This window comes from Lolium rigidum, chromosome 6 (assembly GCF_022539505.1).
Source record: "Lolium rigidum isolate FL_2022 chromosome 6, APGP_CSIRO_Lrig_0.1, whole genome shotgun sequence".
Classification (NCBI taxonomy): Eukaryota; Viridiplantae; Streptophyta; class Magnoliopsida; order Poales; family Poaceae; genus Lolium; species Lolium rigidum.
Window position 1 is genome coordinate 289,852,572 of NC_061513.1, and position 22,155 is coordinate 289,874,726.

The 22,155-nt window shown below is 43.2% G+C and overlaps 1 protein-coding gene, 1 long non-coding RNA gene, 1 other non-coding gene and 1 pseudogene across 4 annotated transcripts; all 4 read right to left on the reverse strand.

Moving 5' to 3' along the window:
• Positions 1-513: 513 nt before the first annotated feature.
• Positions 514-609, reverse strand: LOC124668742 (annotated as a pseudogene).
• A 470-nt stretch (positions 610-1,079) lies between these two features.
• LOC124668752 lies at positions 1,080-1,161 on the reverse strand. Its single transcript, XR_006991840.1, has one exon. It is a non-coding gene; the product is annotated as a small nucleolar RNA Z159/U59 (small nucleolar RNA).
• Positions 1,162-9,821: 8,660 nt separating this feature from the next.
• Positions 9,822-13,178, reverse strand: LOC124658866. 2 transcript variants are annotated; one of them, XR_006989369.1, is made up of 3 exons: positions 12,815-13,178; positions 11,241-11,426; positions 9,822-10,729 (listed from the first exon to the last, which is right to left on the reverse strand). It is a non-coding gene; the product is annotated as an uncharacterized LOC124658866 (long non-coding RNA). The 2 variants fall into 2 exon arrangements; XR_006989370.1 differs by having other exon boundaries at positions 12,739-13,178.
• Positions 13,179-13,187: 9 nt separating this feature from the next.
• Positions 13,188-17,348, reverse strand: LOC124664345. The gene is made up of 4 exons (XM_047201886.1): positions 17,131-17,348; positions 15,899-15,974; positions 15,231-15,372; positions 13,188-13,989 (listed from the first exon to the last, which is right to left on the reverse strand). Exons 1-4 carry the CDS (start codon positions 17,346-17,348, stop codon positions 13,943-13,945), a joined length of 483 nt encoding a protein of 160 aa, XP_047057842.1. The 3' UTR covers positions 13,188-13,942.
• Between the last annotated feature and the right edge of the window lie 4,807 nt (positions 17,349-22,155).

Below are 22,155 nucleotides of genomic sequence, written 5' to 3' on the forward strand. Positions count from 1 at the left end.
AAATCCAACATAACTGAAGGCTGAATAAAAATCTAGTTCATCCATTTGATGGTCATGATATCACAGATACGTAGATGAAAAAGAAGTGAACCTGATAACTTACCTAAGCCACAGAGGTGTGTAAAAGGAGGATACATCTACCGCGGTAAACTCCTTGCCATCGCACGACTGCGAGAGTAGAGGTGAAGCAGGAAGTAGATGCAGCAGAAGGCCGGCCAAGCCCACAACCATGCGTGAGGCGCAGGAGGCCGCAAACAGCACAACAACATCATTGCTGAAGCCGGAACAACCAGGCCACGTACCAGGAAAAGCCACGTAAGTAAGCCAACAAAGTCCGTCAAGCTTGAATATAATTGTAGTAAAAGGTCGTAGTTCAGGTGACCAAACAGTTAATATCAAACCATTCTTCCATATGTGAAGCAACATCAACAACAAAAATGGATCTTTTTTATTTGCAACTACACGCCAAAAAGGTTGTATTTTTGGGAGGACAGACAAAGCATGTAAACAAATGTCTCCTCAGTTCAGGTCTCCAAATTTCTTTCGCAACGCACCAAGTGATAGCGCATCAGAAGAATGAAAGTATTTAGTTTGATCATCATCGGACAACAGCCAAAAATATATATAATCCAAGATATTGACCCGAAAAAGGAGACTACATAACAATCCCAAGGGAGTACTCCGAACAATTACATAAATGTATAAAATATTTTCCATACAATGCTTAAACTAAAAAGGAATAAATAAAAGATAAGAATCCGTCTGGGTGCAAATAAATCAGGCCATTACCTATTAACACACATGTCATCACAAACCTCTGATTTGTAGAAACGAATGCTCTTCTAGAGGAGTATATAAACTAGAAGCAAATTCTAGCCGCTTTATTTTGAATCCTAATATTTGATTAGAAGGATAGAAAGGCCATGAGGGTGCGAAAAGAAAAATCAAATCTTATTAATTAGTTCTCTGGTTTTGCAATTTTATTATTTTATTATCTATTCCTTTCGGGTTTTTGACAAAAAAAAATTATAGAATACTAAAGTAACTATAGAAAAAAAATCAAACAAAAGAATTATGAGGTCTCCTCAATTCAGGTCAGTGGTTCTTCCTCATTGAGAATTTCAGAAGAACGGATGTATAAACTAGATCATCATCCGAAAATGAACAGACCTAGAAAAAGAAAAGCAAATCCAAACATAACTGTAAGCCACATCAAAATATAGTTCATTAGCTCGGTGGCAATGGTATCACATATACATAGAGGAAAAATGAGAGGAACCTGATAACTTACCTAAACGACAGAGGTGTAGAGGAAGCCACCGCTGCCGTGGGGACCTCACCGCTGTTGCACGGTAGCAAGGGCAGAGGTGAAGTGGGAAGTAGAGGGCCGGCCAAGCCAACATCCCTCCATGAGGCACAAGAGGCCTCAGCCAGCACAACAGCAACATCGCTGGAGGCGGATTGGTTGGGTCAGGCTGGACCGAAGTAGCCGGGGACAAGCCAAGCTGTGTGGCCGGTCAGCAAGCCATCAAGCCTAACCTGCATGGGTTGAAGAACCACTAGATTTAGCTAGTATGCTTGATTGAGGGAATCACCACAAAAATTAGGGGCATGCACTACTGATTTAGCTAGTATGTTTAAATAATGCAAATCCACTTTACTATTTTCCGTGCAAGAAGTCTTCTCTAGTGCTGCTTGTGATGCCACTGGGCGGATAGACGCACACAAGGATGCAAGTTAGTACCAGATGGGTTCTTAAAACAAGTATGAACATTAAATGTTGAAAACCTTCACCGGGGAAAAATATATATAATTCTACAACACATATTTAAAAAATGAGAGATTGATCACGTGCTCCTAGAGAGGGCGGGGAATATGAAATGACTTAAATCCATATCCATGTAATTTTTAACTGAGTAACACAATGTGCAGCAACTGTAACAAAAACAAAGATTTATACACTGCCAACAACATGCGTAAATGTTAATTGATTGACCAACAAGAAAAAAGAAAAAAGAGAAATAAACCATACGAATACGACAAACAATAGATGGAGCTTTCTACGACATAATAAAGAGAAGACTTTGACTACTTGCTGGAAAATAAGATGAGGTTGAAGGATGATCATTTTATCAAGAAATCGCCTTATACTCTATAATGGACGCTCTGATATGTGCACGAACTGCATGATCTAAGTATTTTTGGAAATAAAACTCATGTTAGGGAAATGCATTAATAAATACCTGCACCCACTGGCTGGTAGGGAGCGAGCAGCATTCCAGGCAACTAAGTCAGTGAACTCTGCAGCCAGCTCGTTCAGAACTGATCTGGTCAGCAGAAGGAATGTGCAGAAATGGGTGGACCATGATAAACTGATACAAAAAGTGACGCATCTCAGCCTTCACTAGAACCGAGTAACAAATTAGTCTACAACAACAAAAAGACAGCCAAGTGAATAAGTCACAAGTGTGTCTATCTCTGTTAATGTCAAACTTAAGAAAAGTAGGCTATGAATCAGGCTCAGTAGCAGCCCTTATTTAGGCGACGTGGTTAATAAAAAGAGGCAGAAAAGAAACATTTGGTTGGAGAATGAAAAGAACCTAACCATGTATATCCTAATATGAAACAGAAATAATTTGGTACATCTCGGATAATGGCTAGTTTAAATGTTCAGAGCACGAAGTTGAGGCTTAAGAAAATGTCAGGTTACATACAGACTTCATGAAAAAGTATTTTGTTTCAGTTTATCATCAACACAGCATTTCATCCAGCCAGCTCATTCAAAACTCTAATTACCAAGAAAGAGAGAAGACTACTGGAAATCAGATAAAGTCGAAGACATTGTAAATGGTCATTTTATCAAGAAGTGGTCATACTATACCTATAATAGACACTCTGGTAGAGAGTGAATTTGGTACCCACATGGGTAGCTACGCATGCGTCAATCACCGTCTGATCTGCGTGAAGATTCGTACTAATTTAGCTTGCCCTTTGACCGTATCCCACGCCGTGTACAGTAACTAGAGTAGATAATTCGCTAATCCCCACTTACACGCTCTACTACTGACCGCGAGCCGACCTGCACAGCGAAGCGAAGCTGCTCAAAATCCTGACCAAGCTCGCCGATGAGTCTACCCAAGCGTCCTCTCCACAGCCGCGCACCGTCCGCCGGTCGGAGGACACAGGGTCTCATCCGCCGACGCGACCTGGTTTGATTCGGCTCGGTGAACTGCTAGAGGCGCTCAACGCGAGTTGAATTGATTTGGGCCGCCATGCAAATCGACCAAGCGAGCTCCTTCAAATACAAACTGTATCTGGAAGAGAATCTTTACAGAAATTAGCATTTTTGGGCACAAATCCGCTACAATTTTTGAACTGAGAGCATAAGCGGAAGAGAAAAATCCAAGATTCGTTGGTGGAGCAGCTCAGACCGGCTGGATTCGGCTGGCGAGGGAGCTCCGCCCCAATTTGTGCCGCTCCGGCGTGGGTCTGGCGGCAACAGAGGAGGCCGGATTGGAGCGGGCAAGGCCACCACCAGCGCTCACCATCGCTTCGATTCCCCAGCTCCGCCAATCGAGAGCCGTTGTCGTCAATTGGAACAGCTGTGGAGAAAGTAGCCTAAACGATGTGTGGAAAAATCAAATCAATCTTTTCCGAATTGACTCCAGTAGCCTAAACGCTAAGTAGTAACTGAGTAGCTAATCCCGCTACAGAGGAATGGATGAAGGCAGCTGCATGGAGTGGAGATCTGCTGGTCGCGGGCGTGGATGGAGCGGAGACTGGGCATGCTAATTAAACGCTACGGAGATGGTAATGACCTTTGACCAAGTGGACAGATGTCAGATGCGGAAGGGGTGCGCACCTACCCATCTAGGTACCGGGGTTCATCCGCACTCTGGTATGTGCAAAAATTACATAATCTAAGTACTTGCGGAAATAGAACTCATATGATGTAATAGGATGAGTTGAGGGTGAAAATGACAATCTGTATGCACTATTCTCTAGACCTCCACAGAGATAATTATGCACACGACTTGATTTACACAGAACTATGGAGGAAATGGATAGCTCAAAGAATAACTACATACAACACCCACTTTTCCTGGTGCGGGAAGGACCTCGTAGTGACCAGGAGACAAGAAGCATGCCAGGCGACCAAGTTCAGCCAGCTCATTCAAAACTCTAATTACCAAGAAAGAGAGAAGACTACTGGAAATCAGATAAAGTCGAAGACACTGTAAATGGTCATTTTATCAAGAAGTGGCCATACTATACCTATAATAGACACTCTGGTATGTGCAAGAATTACATAATCTAAGTACTTGCGGAAATAGAACTCATATGATGTAATAGGATGAGTTGAGGGTGAAAATGACAATCTGTATGCACTATTCTCTAGACCTCCACAGAGATAATTATGCACACGACTTGATTTACACAGAACTATGGAGGAAATGGATAGCTCAAAGAATAACTACATACAACACCCACTTTTCCTGGTGCGGGAAGGACCTCGTAGTGACCAGGAGACAAGAAGCATGCCAGGCGACCAAGTTGGTGAACTCAATATATCTCGCTAGCCAGCTTGTTCAAAACTCTGATCATCAAAAGCGACGTACAAAAATGGTTGGACACACATTGACGCAAAATGTCAGGTTACATACAGACTTCATGAAAAAGTATTTTGTTTCAGTATTCAAAACTCTAATTACCAAGAAAGAGATAAGACTATTGGAAATCAGATAAGGTCGAAGACACTATAGATAGTCATTTTATCAAGAAGTGGCCATACTATACCTATAATCGACACTCTGGTATGTGCAAGAATTGCATAATCTAAGTACTTGCGGAAATAGAACTCATATGATGTAATAGGATGAGTTGAGGATGAAAATAACAATCTGTATGCACTATTCTCTAGACCTCCACAGAGACAATTATGCACACGGCTTGATTTACACAGAACTATGGAGGAAATGGATAGCTCAAAGAATAACTACCTACAGCATCCACTTTTCCTGGTGCAGGAAGGACCTCGTAGTGACCAGGAGGTGAGAAGCATGCCAGGCGACCAAGTTGGTGAACTCAATATATCTCGCTAGCCAGCTTGTTCAAAACTCTGATCATCAAAAGCGAAGTACAAAATGGTTGGACACACATTGATGCAAAATGCCTGGTTACATACAGACTTAATGTTAAAGTATTTTGTTTCAGTTTATCATCAACACAGAAATTCATCCAGCCAGCTCATTCCAAACTCTAATTACCAAGAAAGAGAGAAGACTGTTGGAAATCAGATAAGGTCAAAGACACTGTAAGTGGTCATTTTATCAACAAGTGGCCATACTATACCTATAATAGACACTCTGGTATGTGCAAGAATTGCATAATCTAAGTACTTGCGGAAATAGAACTCATATGACGTAATAGGATGAGTTGAGGATGAAAATGACAATCTGTATGCACTATTCTCTAGACCTCCATAGAGATAATTATGCACACGACTTGATTTACACAGAACTATGGAGGAAATGGATAGCTCAAAGAATAACTACCTAAAACATCCACTTTTCCTGGTGCAGGAAGGACCTCGTAGTGACCAGGAGGTGAGAAGCATGCCAGGCGACCAAGTTGGTGAACTCAATATATCTCGCTAGCCAGCTTGTTCAAAACTCTGATCATCAAAAGCGAAGTACAAAAATGGTTGGACACACATTGATGGAAAATCATAAGAAATGGGATCCTAATCAGCCGTGTACATAAATGCCTAGTGAGCAACTAATCTACAGCGGAAAAAAATACAACCAAGTGAATAAGAAGTCTATCTCTAATAGTGTCAAAGTTAAGAAATTGAGCTTATGATCTCATTTTCCTCTGTAGTTAATACAAGTAGATGGAGAATGAAAATAAGGTAAGATAATTTCTCATTGGTTGACTAACCAGAAGAAAAAACAATGGTGCATGTGAAAGATGAGGTATGGCCAAAGAACAAATACACCATATATACAACAAACAATAGATGGAGCTTTCTATACAACTTGGAATGACCTAAGAAAAAGAGAAGACTTTGATAGCTAAATGGAAATCAGATAATGTTGAAGGATGGGTAATTTTTCAAGAAATGGTGTTACTCCTATCTATAATGGTATTCTGATATGTGCAAGAATTGCATAATCCAACTAGTTTTGGAAATAAAACTCACGATTTGATAGGATGCTTTGGGGACGTAATTTGTAAATGATAATCAATATTTCACTACTTCTACAATCCCAAAGAACTAGTTTTGAACACGCTTGATTCACACAGGAATGTAGAGGAAATGCATAGCTCAATGAATAACTACCTGCGTCAACTTTTGCTGGTGCGGGAGGATCTCGTGGTGAGCATGGCGGTGAGCAGCATGCCAGGTCACCAAGTCGATATTTCCCGCCAGCCAGCTTGTTTAAAACTCTGATCACCAAAAGGAAAGTGCAGAAATGATTGGACCATAGAAATTGATACAACACCATATGTATATTAATATAAAAAACAGAAAGAATCTAATACATCTCGGATAATGGCTAGTTTAAATAGTCAGAGCACGAAGGTGAGGCATACGAAAATGCCAGTTTACATACAGAGGCATAAGAAAATGCCAGTTTACATACAGACTTGATGAAAAAGCCTTTTTGTGTCAGTTAATTATGAACACAGAATTTCATACAGCCAGCTCATTCAAAACTCTGATCACCGAGAAAGAGAGAAGACTACTGGAATTCAGATAAGGTTGCAGACACTGTAAATGGTCATTTTATCAAAAAGTAGTCGTACTATATCTATAATGGACACACTGGTACGCTCAAGAGTTGCATAATCTAAATATTTACGGAAATAGAACTCATATGATGTAATAGGACGAGTCATGAAAATGACAATCTGTATGTACTATTCTCTAGACCTCCACAAAGATAATTATGAACACGACTTGATTTACACAGAACGATAGAGGAAATGCATAGCTCAAAGATTAGCTACCTGCAACATCAACTTTTCCTGGTGCGGGAAGGACCTTGTAGTGACCAGGGCGGCGAGAAGTATGTCAGGCGACCAAGTTGGTGAACTCAATATCTCCCGCAAGACCTGATCATCAAAAGGGAAGTACAAAAATGGTTGAACCATGAGACATTGATGCAAAATCATAAGAAATGGAGTCCTAATCAGCCGTGTATAGAAATGACTAGTAACCACCAGCTAATCTACAGCGGAAAAAAATATACAACCAAGTGAATAAGAAGTCTATCTCTGATAGTGTCAAAGTTAAGAAATTGAGTGTACGATCTCATCTACCTCTGTAGTAAATACAAGTCGATGGAGAATGAAAAGAAGTTAAGAGTAATGGCTCATTGGTTGACTAACCAGAAGAAAAAATAATGGTGCATGTGAACGATGAGGTATGGCCAGAGAACAAATACACCATATATACGACAAACATTAGGTAGACCTTTCTATACAGCTTGGAATGACATAAGAAAAAGAAAAGACTTTGACAACTTACTGGGAATCACATAATGTTGAACGATGGTAATTTTATCAAGAATGGACTTACTCCTATTGTCCTATCTATAATGGTACTCTTTCTCTTTTTTTTTGAGATCTCTATAATGGTACTCTGATATGTGCAAGAATTGCATCATCTAAGTAACTTTGGAAATAAAACTCATGACATGATAGGATGCTTTGGGGATATAAATGGATCAATATTTCACTATTTGTACAACCCCAAAGAAATAGTTGTGAACACGCTTGATTCACACAGGAATGTAGAGGAAATGCAAAGCTCAAGAATAACTACCTAGATCATAGAACTTGGTACATAATCATAAGAATGGATACCTAATGAACTTTGTACAAAAATGGCTAGTAACCAACTAAACTACATCGGAAAAGTATACAACCAAGTGAATAACTTGTCTATCTAAGACAGTGTCGAAGTTAATAAATTCAGGCTATGATCACATTTGCCTCTATAGTTTATACAAGTCGATGGAGAATGAAATTAAGTTAACCAAGTGTTGTAACTTGCAATAATAGAAAAGCAATACACTCTGGAATGCTCCCTGATTGATTTGCTTTGCTGCAACTATAGCCAGCGCAACTATAACCAACCATAATTTGGCTGCAAAATGGAACCAGGACAGAAATGAAAGGTCATTTCAATTAATCATCAGGACACACGCATGCAGAAATTAGGTCATCCCTAAATCCCAAACCAGTGCTTGATGATTCAGTTTTAATGAAATCAGAAGTGGGAGGTCATGGGAATAGGATGGGGGTGGCCTTGATGAGCAGAAGAAGGTGCTGGAGCGTACTGGTCCGAGAAGTTGCGGCACCAATTTGTTGACTCCTTGGGAAAGAAGCGATTTTGAAGTGAGATTGAATCGGGGGAGAAGAGAATTCAGATTGGGCACAAACTCAGACCTTGAGCATTCGTCTGCAGACGGGCGGCGGCGCCGGAAGAAGCGGGCTGCTGACGGCGGCGGTGATCAACGTCCGGAGGCGCGCGAGACCGGTCTATGCCGTCGTCGTCGCAAGGCCTTCGCGGATGGAGGCGTGGGGCTTGCGGCGCCGGCGAGGGAGCGGACCGTGAGAAGGTATAATGGTACTCTGATATGTGCAAGAATTGCATAATATAAGTATTTTTTGAAATAAAACTCATGATATGATATGATGCTTAAAGGATGTAAATGACAATAAGTACGCACTATTTTCTACAACTCCAAAGAACATGCATGATTGACACATGAATGTAGAGGAAATGGATAGCTCGATGAATAAATACCTGGGTCCACTTTTCCTGGTGCGGGAAGGATCTCCAAGTGGGCATGGCGGTGAGGGGCATGCCGCGTGACCAAGTCCAAGTCTCCCGCCAGCCAGCTTGTTCAAAACTCTGATCACCAAAAGGAAAGTGCATAAATGATTGGACCATGAGAAAGGATAGGGAAAGAAGCGATTTTGAATTGAGATTGAATCGGCGGAGAAGAGGATTCAGGTCGGGCACAAACTCAGACCTTGAGCATTCATGTGGAGATGGGTGGCGGCGCCAGCAGAAGCGGGCTGCCGACGGTGGTGGCGATCAACGTCCGGAGGTGCGCGAGATCGGTATACGCCGTCGCCGGCGCAAGGCCTTCGCAGATGGAGGCGCGAGGCTTGCGGCGCCGGCGAGGGAGCGGACATAGCCGTAGATGCGGCAGCTAGGCTTGGTAGCCGGCGACCGAGCAGGGGCATGTGGTCGCGCCATCGCGAGGTAGGGCGGCTGCAGTTCTCTTCTAACCCTAACCTAATCGCGGGGCTAATTTCAACTGCAGCTTATCTATTTCCGAACGAAATGCTACACTTACGGGCTGGTTTTACGGGACCTTTAATAACAGTTCCTAACATCACGGGAATATAGCATTCACCAACCGAACGGCTCCCGGAAAACTTTTCCGTAAAAATGTTCCCGTAATCTAGCATTTTTGCTCTTCGAGCCATGTTTGGCTTCGGGCCAGATACACGAGGCTTACTCATCATACAGGCCGGTGTTATTCCAAGACTGATCGAACGGCCCAGCTCATGCACTACTGATGACTTTTTACACGCATAAAAATCGGCTAGCTATATCAGTGTGCCCGTCCAAGCTAACCACGATTTTCCGCCTCAGGTTGTATACATAATAATAAGCCTCACGAAAATCTGGGATTTTCCTTTGAAAATTAAAAAAGGAAGTTAACAAGACATAAATTGATCAGCAAAGAGCATCAAGAAAATTTGACACAACCTCTTCTTTATTTAGTGCATCCAGATCAGACAAAAGCACTGAATAATAATAATAATAAGATAGCATTTCATCTGGAGTATCTGAACAAAAACTCCAACTCACAACGATAAGTATCCAATGTCAAGGCAAATCAGCCGATGCACGAACAAATGCACAACATCAAAGATATAATTTACGCCAAACAACCTGGCACACGGACTTATTCCAACACAACACGAATTACAAACTTTACTAGGATCCGAGATGTCTGCTGGCTTGCTTGACCAAGGCTGCGGCATAGCATACATAGAGATGGACTTCCTATTTGGTCCGGTCTTCTTCCAGCTTCTGACACGTGATGATGACGCACAGGGCTGCTGCTGTGACATGTATTCGATATCCAAGCATCATCCTCACCTCCTACAGCCACTGCTGCTTGCTCGTGCTACTGCTGCCCCTTGCAGCCACAGCCACAATCGCTCTCCCGCTGCTGCTTTCATGTCCAACAATAGTTTCAAATGTTTTCAATGAAAAATTAGAGCTATGCCAAGCACAAATTCTGGTCCAAACCACCAGGACAGAACAGCAACTAAGGAATTTATACCAACTAAAGACAACAACCAGGGAGTACTGAAAATTTAATCATGACCTTCCCTCTTTTTTGGACATTCAGACCTGCACAGCAAATAATATACTTCACTTCAGACAATACCCATGTGGCATACAAAACATCGTCGAGAATTTCCACAGCACCCAAAAAAGAACATCAATGAATACCGATGCACACCAGAACACACCCACGATGGCTGAAACAACATCAAAGGGGAACCGAATTAATCACCTGAGGCCACCGATGCCATGGTAGCGGTTTGTTGAAGTCGCCGCCATCGCAGGTCAGCGAGGGCGGAGGTGAAGCGGCACTGCTCCCTTCACCCAGCTTTAGCCACTCCCGGCCTTTCAAAAAAAATGATAGCACAAAGTTAATACTGTGCAAACCAGTACAGATCAATACTAGTGATGATTAAAACAACAAGAATATGCAAGGAAAGTGAAACATAGCAACCAAGGACAGAACATTTATAATTGAACTCCAGTTATAAGACAGCATGTGCATAGTTCTGCACTACATAGCATAGATGTTATATGACTGTAGCAAAGGAAATTTATAGGACATGCAAACCAGAAAACAGGCCTCGCTATATCATGGAAACCATGTGATTCAACTACACGACCAACAGCATATTCCAGTACCAGAAAAAGCACCACAAATTCCTAAATGTTGAAGCACTGCATATTAGTAAAATAGAAAATGAATAAAACCAACCAAGAAAAGAAAGACCTATTATGTCATGAGATAACCATATCGCTAACAATCATATCGCCAAAAAATGCACCATTCAACTGAACCTGTACCCAAATACATGCATGGCAGTGTAATCCACTCAGAGCGTCAGTCCGTTCTTACCATGCCACGAGAGAAACAGCACCGCTGGCTCCTGACGATGCCCTACTCTCCCTGCTTGCCCCAGGTAGGTCACACTCAATAGTCAACCGGCCTCAGCCCAGAACCAGCAGCGCTGCTCCCTTGGACCAGCTCATAGGACACCCCATCCTTGCTCCGGTCAGCGGCACGGTCTGGTAGCCAAGCTCCCTGCAAATGAAAATTTGCGTCAATGCAGCAACATGCATGGGAAAGAAAAGCAATCAGAATGTTCCTACATACTGACATGCCCTATAATTGCAACATATGCCAGCAAAACTTAAATACAATCATCTCATGTCTCAGCTATTAAAAATCAGAGCTAGGGCTGTCAACAAAGTTCGAGCTTGACACGCAGTTCGAACTCGATTCGTTTTAGGCTTGACATGAACGGTTCGGCTCGAGGGCTAAACAAACCGAGCTCAAGTTTCATGTCAAGCTCGAGCTTGAACGGTTCGCTAAGGCTCGATAGAGCTAGTGCGATATTAAACAAGTGCAATTTATTTTCAGGATTTAGTGTTGGCCTTAGCGTCATCCTAGGCCTATCGTTCCTCATTCTCACAGCCTAATAGTCGATATTAACAATCAATCTGTGCATGCACATGTCTGGGTACCACACGGGCCTTTCTTGTTTTGGGACAAATAAGCCTTTTGCAGCCTGGTATGCCTTTCAGACTTGATTTCATCACTAGTATTCTCTTCTCATCATTTGTCCCAAAATGACGAGAAGAGAATACTAGCGCTGTTCATTTAGCATACACCTAAGCAGCAACAACAACACTCGCATTTATTAACCAAAAGTCATGGGGGACGAACTTCAGGGTGCCAACAGCAAAATCTTGACAGAGCTACACACAAGCTTGAGAATTCATATGTATCTACATTCTACAAGCATTGTCGTAATGAGAAGCAAACAATTACTTGGAAACCGAAATAACTTGAAGAGGAACAAAGTCCATCGGGGAGGGATGAGTACGACTAGTACTAAAGAACAAGACAAGGCCAATATATTTATGATGTCCTGGACAGGAGACAACCACCAGATAGCTGCAACCAACGTAGAGAGCATGTAGAAGAGGTAGAAGGGAACCTGAGCAGATCACCGGAGATGTTGCCAGCACACAATCAATTAGAATACTAATGAATTAATGTCAGCAATATATGTATGAAGAGCTGCTCTAGAGCTTATATATAAACACCAGAAGCATAACACACTTCACATACACAAGCAGAGTTTAATTAACCATGTCCTTCTACAAGAAGATCATCAACTACCGTTAATTATGAATACATCTAAGCAAGCATCACTCCCATTTTTCCAGAAGAGATCAATGAAAGCTCAAAATTCTCGTTACCGGAACTAAAAACTCGAACCCACAGCAAGCCAAATTAGTTCGAACCATTCTCTGCAGCAATGATTGTGTGGCAGCCAAAAAATCACAAACAAAAATGAGCAATCAAAAAAAGAAGCTAAATTCACAACCTTCGCGATCACCAACAGTTGCATTGCATGGGAAGCCAAAACACCACAATTGTTATTAAAAGACAGCAAGATGCACCTATCCTTTGCACTTGTTCTTTTCTCCCCGCGTCCGAGTGGAGGAAGTGGACCTGAACCTGTTGCCCATTATTCAGCTATAAGGCAATCTCCATATTCAGGACTAGATGATAAACAAAGAGAATGATGAGAAGAGAATACTAGTCATGAAATCAAGTCTGAAGATAAAGTAGTACTGCTTCTCATTTAGCATACACCTAAGCAGCAGCAGCAACAACACTCGTATTTGTTAACTAAAAGACATGGGGAGCGAACTTGAGGGTGCCAACAGCAAAATCTTGACACACAAGCTTGAGAATTCATATGTATCTACATTCTACAAAAAGAGATTGATGAACTTGCAGGTAGCAAACATAAGTCAGTGGTCCTGAGAAGCTCTACATGTCATGGGGAACAATCCCATGTCATTTTATTGATCATATACTCACCAAGAACTCACCAATAGCATAAACAAATATAGGGCAGCAAGTAAAAATCAGTAGCATATCAGGTATACATGTGAACTTGAACAAGTTGATCAAACAATCAATCAGTATACTAAGGATTTAAATTCAGAAATAAATATGGATAAAGGGCTGCTCTAGAGCCCATATATAAACACCAAAAGCATAACACACTTCACATACACAAGCAGAGTTTAATTAACCATGTCCTTCTATAAGAAGATCATCAACTACCTAAGCAGCAGCAACAACACTGACATTTATTAACCAAAAGAGGTGGGGGACGAACTTGAGGGTGCCAACAGCAAAATCTTGACACACAAGCTTGAGAATTCATATGTATCTACATTCTACAAGCATTGTCGTAATGAGAAGCAAACAATTACTTGGAAACGGAAATAACTTGAAGAGGAACAAAGTCCATCGGGGAGGCATGAGTAGGACTAGTACTAAAGAACAAGACAAGGCCAATATATTTATGATGTCCTCGACAGGAGACAACCACCAAATAGCTGCAGCCAACCTAGAGAGCATGTAGAAGAGGAAGAAGGGAACCTGAGCAGATCACCGGAGATGGTGTAGCCATTGCCAGCACCCCCACGGTTGCAGCGTGGGAGGCGAGGGTGTGCCCAGCAGCAGCACCGCTGGAGCCCTTGCCATGAGCATGAGGCTGCTGCGGGCAGCTACTACAGCTTCTTCCAGCTACCATATAGTCCTCCTCGTCGTGATAATCCTGGAACAGCAAGAAACAAGGCATCATGGCCAGTTCTATAGCAGCTTTGTTTACTGGCAGCAACTAATAAATCAGCAGGAGAGTTTTCATTCGACAAACATGTCAACCTATTAGCATTAGTTTTTCTATAGAAAGCATGGGCTAAATCATGCCATCATATTAAAGCCAAAATCCTCGCCATACTGTACTTAAATGCTGATATGCCCTATAATTGCAACATATGCGAGCAAAACAATCATCTCATGTCTCTGCTATTTAAAATCAGAGCATCAGCATATGAATATGACAGTTCTAGCACCCACTTTATATTACAGTGTTATATGTTCACCATACACCTAAGGTGCAGCAGTTCTATAACATACAAGGCACTCTTGAATTAGTATCCAGAATTTAGCCAGTCATAGTTTGCAAGCTAGCTAAATTACTATCGTTAATTTAGCATACCCTAAGGGGCAGCAGTCCATTTATTTATTCATATATGGAAAGAGATTGATGAACTTGCGGGTACCAAACATTGACAACTGACTAAGTAAGGTTGAGAGGCTCCTACATGTCATGGGGAACATTCCCATGTCATGTTACTGATCATATCAAGAACTCACCAATGGCATAAACAAATATAGGAGAGCAAGTAAAATGAGTAACATATCAAGTATACATGTGAACTTGACCAAGTTGATCAAACAATCGATTAGAATACTAAGGAATTAATTTCAGCACTTGTTCTTTTCCCAGGCGTCCGAGTGGAGGAAGTGGACCTGAACCTGTTGCCCATTATTCAGCTACAAGGCACTCTCCATATTCAGGACGAGCAGCAGCAAGAAATTCTGTGATGAAAAACAAAGAGAATGATGAGAAGAGAATACTAGTGATGAAATCAAGTCTGAAGATAAATTAGTACTGCTGTTCATTTAGCATACACCTAAGCAGCAGCAGCAACAACACTCGCATTTATTAACCAAAAGACATGGGGGACGAACTTGAGGGTGCCAACAACAAAATATTGACTGAGCTACAGACAAGCTTGAGAATTCATATGTATCTACATTGTACAAGCATTGCCGTAATGAGAAGCAAGCAATTACTTGGAAACGGAAATAACTTGAAGAGGAACAAAGTCCATCAGGGAGGCATGAGTAGGACTAGTACTTGGCCAATATATTTATGATGCCCTGGACAGTAGACAACCACCAGATAGCTGCAACCAACCTAGAGAGCATGTAGAAGAGGTAGAAAGTAACCTGAGCAGATCACCGGAGATGCATGGGGGGCCACGGTGTGCCCAGTAGCAGCACCGCCGTAGCTTTTGTCACGAGCACCAGGCTGCTGCGTGTAGCTACTACAGCTTCTTCGAGCTGCCATATAGTCCTCCTCGCGATTATCCTGGAACAGCAAGAAAAAGACATGACGGTGAGCTCTATAGCAGCTATGTTTACTGGCAGCAACTAATAAATTCGGCAGGAGGGCATCTTATTTGTTTTCTGTAGAAAGTATTAAGGTAGCATTTATTAGGCACACAACTAAGCATCAGTCACATTTTTTTAAAAAAAAAGTATACCAAAAGAGATTGGTGAAACATTAAGCAGTGGTGGTAAGTTTGGGAAATCTCCAAGATGCTGTTGCCACTTGTTTAGTAGTAGATATAATAGATGGTCCAAGTAAGCAAGCATACACCGTCCTAATAAGCAGCAGATAGCAAGCCCCACCATTTATTCAGGAAAGGAGATCACAATGGAAGGGCCGATCTTTAGGATGGGTACCAGAAGAAAACCCAGCGGTTGAGTTTGTGTGGATCGGTTGGTTGGATGGATCAACCCAATGCATGGTTGGATGAATTGGAAATCTGGATTCATCAATCCCCAACAAACAAAGGAGGCCTAAAATGGTGGCAGAAGGGAAGGCGACTTACCACGTGGAGCAAGGCCTCCGTTGTTCCTGAACCCGTTAGCATCAGGATGCCACGATTAGGAGGAGCATTAGTTTTTCTATAGAAAGCATGGTCTAAATCATGCCATCATATTAAAGCCAAAATCCTCGCCAGACTGTACTTAAATGCTGATATGCCCTATAATTGCAACATATGCCAGCAAAACTTAAATACAATCATCTCATGTCTCAGCTATTTAAAATCAGAGCATCAAGCCTATGAATATGACAGTTGTAGTACCCACTTTATATTACAGTGTTTTATGTTCACCATACACCTAAGGTGCAGCAGTTCTATAACATACAAGGCACTCTTGAATTAGTATCCAGAATTTAGCCACTCCTAGTTTGCAAGCTACCTAAACTACTATCGTTAATTTAGCATGCACCTAAGGGGACGCACTCCCATTTGTTTATTTTTATATAAAAAGAGATTGATGAAGTAGCAGGTATCAAACATAAGTCAGAGGTCGTGACTAAGTAAGGTTGAGAAGCTCTACATGTCATGGGGAACAATCCCGTAATTTTATTGATCATATACTCACCAAGAACTCGCCAATAGCATAAACAAACATAGGGCAGCAAGTAAAATCAGTAGCATATCAGGTTTCCAGAGCGTGGAATAGTTTCCAGAGCAGGCGATGAAGAGGAAGGGGATTGGGATTGACTAACAGAAGGGCTGAAATGTAGAGTTGTATCCGTGGAAGGGTTGAATGGGGTTAGTGGTGATTGGTTGGTTGGACGGGATGAACCCAAATGCGTGGTTGGATGAATTCCAAAACCTGGATTCATCAATCCCCAACAAAGGATGGGGGCCTAAAATGGTGGCGGAAGGGAAGGAGGCTCTTACCACGGGGCGTTCTTGTCCCCGAGCGGAGCAAGGTAGCCCTGAGCGTTGTTCCTGAAACCGCCGCCATGAGCGCCATGCTCTGGCTGGACGCCGTTGGGAGCAGGATGCCACGATGAGGAGGAGGCGAGCGAAGGAGCGAGGTAGCCCCCGTCCTAGCGTTGAGGAGGTGGTTGGTCCGAACGGCGGCGCGCGCGGGCGGGATCCAGCATGGGGCTGAGGGCCTGTAGGTCTTGGTTGAGGCGATTTGGTGGGCGGCGTCGAGGAGGAAAGGAATGAATGGGGAATGGCGGCGTTAGGGTTTGTTTGTCGTTTTGGATTTTGGAAAAGAGGGGCGGTGATGCAAAGGAACGTGTCGCATTATGCACCGCGTCCAGCCCCACCACAATACGCTGAACGTGTCGCATCGGTCGCCATGGTCGTCTGTCATGCTGAGCAGATGGCTAATGGGGTCGTTGTTCGGCGAGGCCCCCAGCTTAGCCTTGTTCTCTCGCGTGATCCGGTGGAGCAGCTGTCGACACCTTCGCCTGAACGCCGTAAACGGCAGGTTCACCGGGATTGCGGTCGAACATGCGCTCCAGTTCATCCGAGAGGGCGTCCCGCCCGCACGGCGCCCATCTCAAGGCCGAAGAGTAGAGCACAGAGGATGTCGAACGTCAGCCGCTTCATCAGTGGCAGCACCGTGACGGTCGTGCGGCCGCCGGACCAGTTCTCATCTAGGTGCCGCCTCACGATGGCGTCGATCCTCCCAACGTACACCTTGAGAATGTCGGGCTCGAGGAACTCCGATAGCGCCCCACGGATGCGCACCTGATTGTCGCCGTGGTGGCTGACGACGTTCCGCTCCCCGACAATACGCTGGACGGACCGGGGCAGCATCGGCATCAAGCTGCTGAAGAAGACAAACTTGTTGGCCGCCGGGCCCGCCAGAAGAACTGTCGGCCTGCCGAACAGCGACGCCTTCGAAACCCGCCCGTATCGGTTGATCCGGTCCCGAATCCACTCCTCAACGCTGTTGGCGCGGATGGCGCAGAGGAAGCCGAAGGTCTGTCCAATCACCGGCAGACCAAGGGAGCCCGGGGGCAACTCCGCCGGACATGCTTTCTTTGCTCTGGTTACGAGGTGGATGCATATGGACGAGGCCGTGACAAGCAGTGCTACGGCTGTGAGCAAATAATACATTCAGGAGTGAGCTAGTGTTCAGATGATATTGGCTACTTCTTGACATTGGAATTGCAAATCAGACTCATACGGAACATATATATACATGTATGATGAACTATATTATACAGCAATGAGAGCATCGGCAGGGAGCTTAATAGGCTGCTGGAGTGTTGGTTTTCCATTCTTCTTGTGTTGATACTTGATACTATTGAAACCACTTGGGCATGCCAAACATTAAAGTTACTTCATGTCAAATAAATGCTTCTCAGATCAAGGAAAAAACTAACAATATCAAACAAATATTACTTCATGTCCCTACTATCATTGCATCGAGATATGGTTGATCACAAAAACAAATGCAACTAGTGGTCCAGTTTGAATGAAGATCTTGATTTAATTAGAGTAGAGATATCTTTCTTCTTATGATACTGTTGCAACCAACTGGGCATGCCAAACATTAAATTTACATGATGCCAAGTGAGGATTTTTGCCAGATTCATGATTATTATGTAATTTCCTCTTATTTAAGTTTGATTCTTATTACATTACATTCTTAACATTTATCGTCTTCTCTGGATGGCGTGGACTACTAATAGAAGACGTGTCTTCCCTACCATTGTATATGCCCTAATAAACATACCACAATCCACAAATTAAGAAATATATAGTTCATATAGACTACTTGAGAATTCACATGGCACGGTATCCTAAAGCATATCTTAAGTCAACCCTTGGTGGAGTACTATAGTAATTATATGGTTTTAAATACAGTCGTGGTGTACATATGATCTTACTACTAGTAGTACGTTTTCAGAGATCAAGAAACAGCTAACCATATCATATACATACTATACTTTATTTCACTACGATAGCTTGGAGATACGTTCGAGAATAAGAAACATATTTGGTAACATGCAGTTCATTTCTTAAAAGTATTTTGATTTATTTAGTGAGATGTTATGCTTGCCAATGATCCTAAATGGGGGGGAATACCAGTGATGTTGTGGCTATCAGGATACAGAAGGGCTGAGGCAGCTGGTAGTGGCAACATGGACCACATGAGATAAACACCCTCGATCGAGTAAACGGGAGCAACCTCTCACCAGACAGAGTATCAAATGATAATTCCATTCGAGATTAAAAAAAAAATATTATTTTATTAATTCTTGATGATACAAGCATATAGTTACAACCGGGATCCCCATACATTTCATAAGGAAATATTGCCAAACACTAGTACAGAACGGGTCTTTAAAATCTCGCGTGGCACACGGAAGACTTTATTCACGTGCATTGTTGAAGAACCTTGACGCCAAAAAAATGATCGTCTGCAGGTCCTTCATCTGCCCGCGCCGCCAAAAACAACGCATACGTTCTAGTTGTTCGAGTGTGAGGTACAGTTCGCACACTCTTAAACTTTTCCCAAATCGTGTGTGAAATGGTCTCTTTCGCACACGGTTGAATCTTGATGTATATTATTTTTTTGTTCAAATAAATTGCAAACATTTTATTTTGTACCAATTGTTTGCGATTAGTTCCACTGGTAGAAAAAAGGCCTTCCGTCCAGCCCCATTAGTCGCGAAAATGTAAAGAACCGCGACCAATGGGGCCTTTAGTCGCGGCTCGGGTGGCGAACCGCGACCAAAGGCCTGGGCCCAGCGCGCTCGGTGGCCAGCTGGTGGACGGGAGGGGCTTTAGTCGCGCCAACCGCGACTAAATGTCCTCAGGCCTGGCCCAAAGGCCTTTAGTCGCGGTTGGCCAGGCCAACCGCGACTAAAGCCCCTCCCATATATATACCATTCAGCCCACAGCACTTAGCTATTTGGTGCCACTTCTCTTCACAAACTTCACAAGGGGGTGTAGGTTTGCTTTTGGCTCCTCTTATGCACACAAGGTGTTTGATGAAATGCCCCAAGAGCATGAAACAAACATGATATGAAGTGTTGGAGCCACACTTGATCGAGCTTCCTCATTTATTTTTTCCTCCTCGATCGCGGTTAGCAACTTGAACCTTTCATATATATGTGTCATTGATAAAATATGCATATATGTGTAGTTCATTGTTTAATTTCTATTTAGTTTAACAAATGCATGATGGTTAATTATATATTTTGTATTATAATAATGCAGATGAATCGGCAATGGATGTACGCTAACCGACTCTCCGGCGAATTCACTACGGGTTTGAAAGATTTCCTCGTAGTGGCTAATACGAACAAGCAGGGGGGTTTTGTTATCTGTCCATGTGTTGGCTGTAAGAATCAGAAGGGTTACTCTTCCTCAAGGGAAGTTCACCTGCACCTGATTCGGCATGGTTTCATGTCAAGCTATAATTGTTGGACCAAGCATGGAGAAAGAGGGGTTATAATGGAAGAAGATGAAGAAGGGGATGACATCGATGACAACTATCTTGATCATTTCGGTGATACTTTCATGGATGATGCTGAAGGTGGGGAAGGTGAAGGGGAAGGTGAAGGTGAAGGGGAAGGTGATCAAGAAGAGGCACGTGATGAGCCCGCTGATGATCTTGGTTGGACCATTGCTGATGCACGGAGTCGCTGCGAAACTGAAAAGGAGAGGGAGAATTTGGATCGCATGTTAGAGGATCACAAAAAGTCGTTGTACCCAGGATGCGATAATGGTCTGAAAAAGCTGGGCTGCACACTGGATTTGCTGAGATGGAAGGCACAGGAAGGTGTAGCTGACTCGGGATTTGAAAACTTGCTGAAAATGTTGAAGAATATGTTTCCAAAGAATAACGAGTTGCCCTCCAATACGTACGAAGCAAAGAAGGTTGTCTGCCCTCTAGGTTTAGAGGTTCCGAAGATACATGCATGCATCAACGATCGCATCCTCTACCGCGGTGAATACGAGAATTTAAATGAATGCCCGGTATGCACTCGCATTGCGTTATAAGATCGGAGGCGATGACCCCGGTGACGATGTCGAGGGTCGAAACCCGGGAAGAAGGTTCCCGCCAAGGTGATGTGGTATGCTCCTATAATACCACGGTTGAAACGTCCGTTCGGGAACAAAGAGCATGCCAAGTTGTTGCGATGGCACAAAGAGGACCGTAAGTCGGACGGGGAGTTGAGACACCCCGCAGATGGAACGCAATGGAGAAAGATCGACAGAGATTTTAAAGATTTTGCAGCTGACGCAAGGAACATAAGATTTGGTCTAAGTACAGATGGCATGAATCCTTTTGGCGAGCAGAGCTCCAGCCATAGCACCTGGCCTGTGACTCTATGCATCTACAACCTTTCTCCTTGGTTGTGCATGAAGCGGAAGTTCATTATGATGTCAGTGCTCATCCAAGGTCCGAAGCAACCCGGCAACGACATCGATGTGTACCTAAGGCCATTAGTTGATGAACTTTTACAGTTGTAGGGCAGACCTGGTGTCCGTGTGTGGGATGAGCACAAAGAAGAGGAATTTGACCTACGAGTGTTGCTTTTCGTAACCATCAACGATTGGCCTGCTCTTAGTAACCTTTCGGGACAGTCAAATAAGGGATACAATGCATGCACCCACTGCTTACATGAGACTGAAAGTGTACATTTGCCAAATTGTAAGAAGAACGTGTACCTGGGGCATCGTCGATTTCTTCCGAAAATTCATCCAGTAAGAAAGAAAGGCAAGCATTACAACGGCAAGGCAGATCACCGGCCGAAGCCTGCGGAACGCACTGGTGCTGAGGTATTTGATATGGTCAAGGATTTGAAAGTCATCTTTGGAAAGGGTCCTGGCGGACAATCAATTCCGAAGGGAGCTGGCGAGCACGCACCCATGTGGAAGAAGAAATCTATATTCTGGGAGCTAGAATATTGGAAAGTCCTAGATGTCCACTCTGCAATCGACGTGATGCATGTTACGAAAAATATTTGCGTGATTCTCCTAAGCTTCTTGGGCGTGTATGGGAAGACAAATGATACAAAGGAAGCACGGCAGGACCAACAACGTTTGAAAGACCCTGATGACCGGCATCCGGAATGGTTTCAAGGTCGTGCCAGCTACGCTCTGACCAAAGAAGAGAATGTCATCTTTTTTGAATGCCTGAGCAGTATGAAGGTCCCGTCTGGATTCTCGTCCAATATAAAGGGAATAATAAACATGGCGGAGAAAAAGTTTCAAAACCTGAAGTCTCACGACTGCCATGTGATTATGACGCAATTACATATTGATTCATAAATACATGGCCATACCATGTTGGAATACCGTATCCCAAT

Coding starts and splice junctions, on each gene's coding strand:
- LOC124664345 (XM_047201886.1), bottom strand. CDS start 17,348: ATGAACTGGAGCGCATGTTCGACCGCAATCCCGGTGAACCTGCCGTTT. Junction 15,975..17,130: donor TTGTGGTGGGGCTGGACGCG/GTGCATAATGCG, acceptor TGCTTTCTATAG/AAAAACTAATGCTCCTCCTA. Junction 13,990..15,230: donor ATCTCCGGTGATCTGCTCAG/GTTACTTTCTAC, acceptor TTGCTGTTCCAG/GATTATCACGACGAGGAGGA.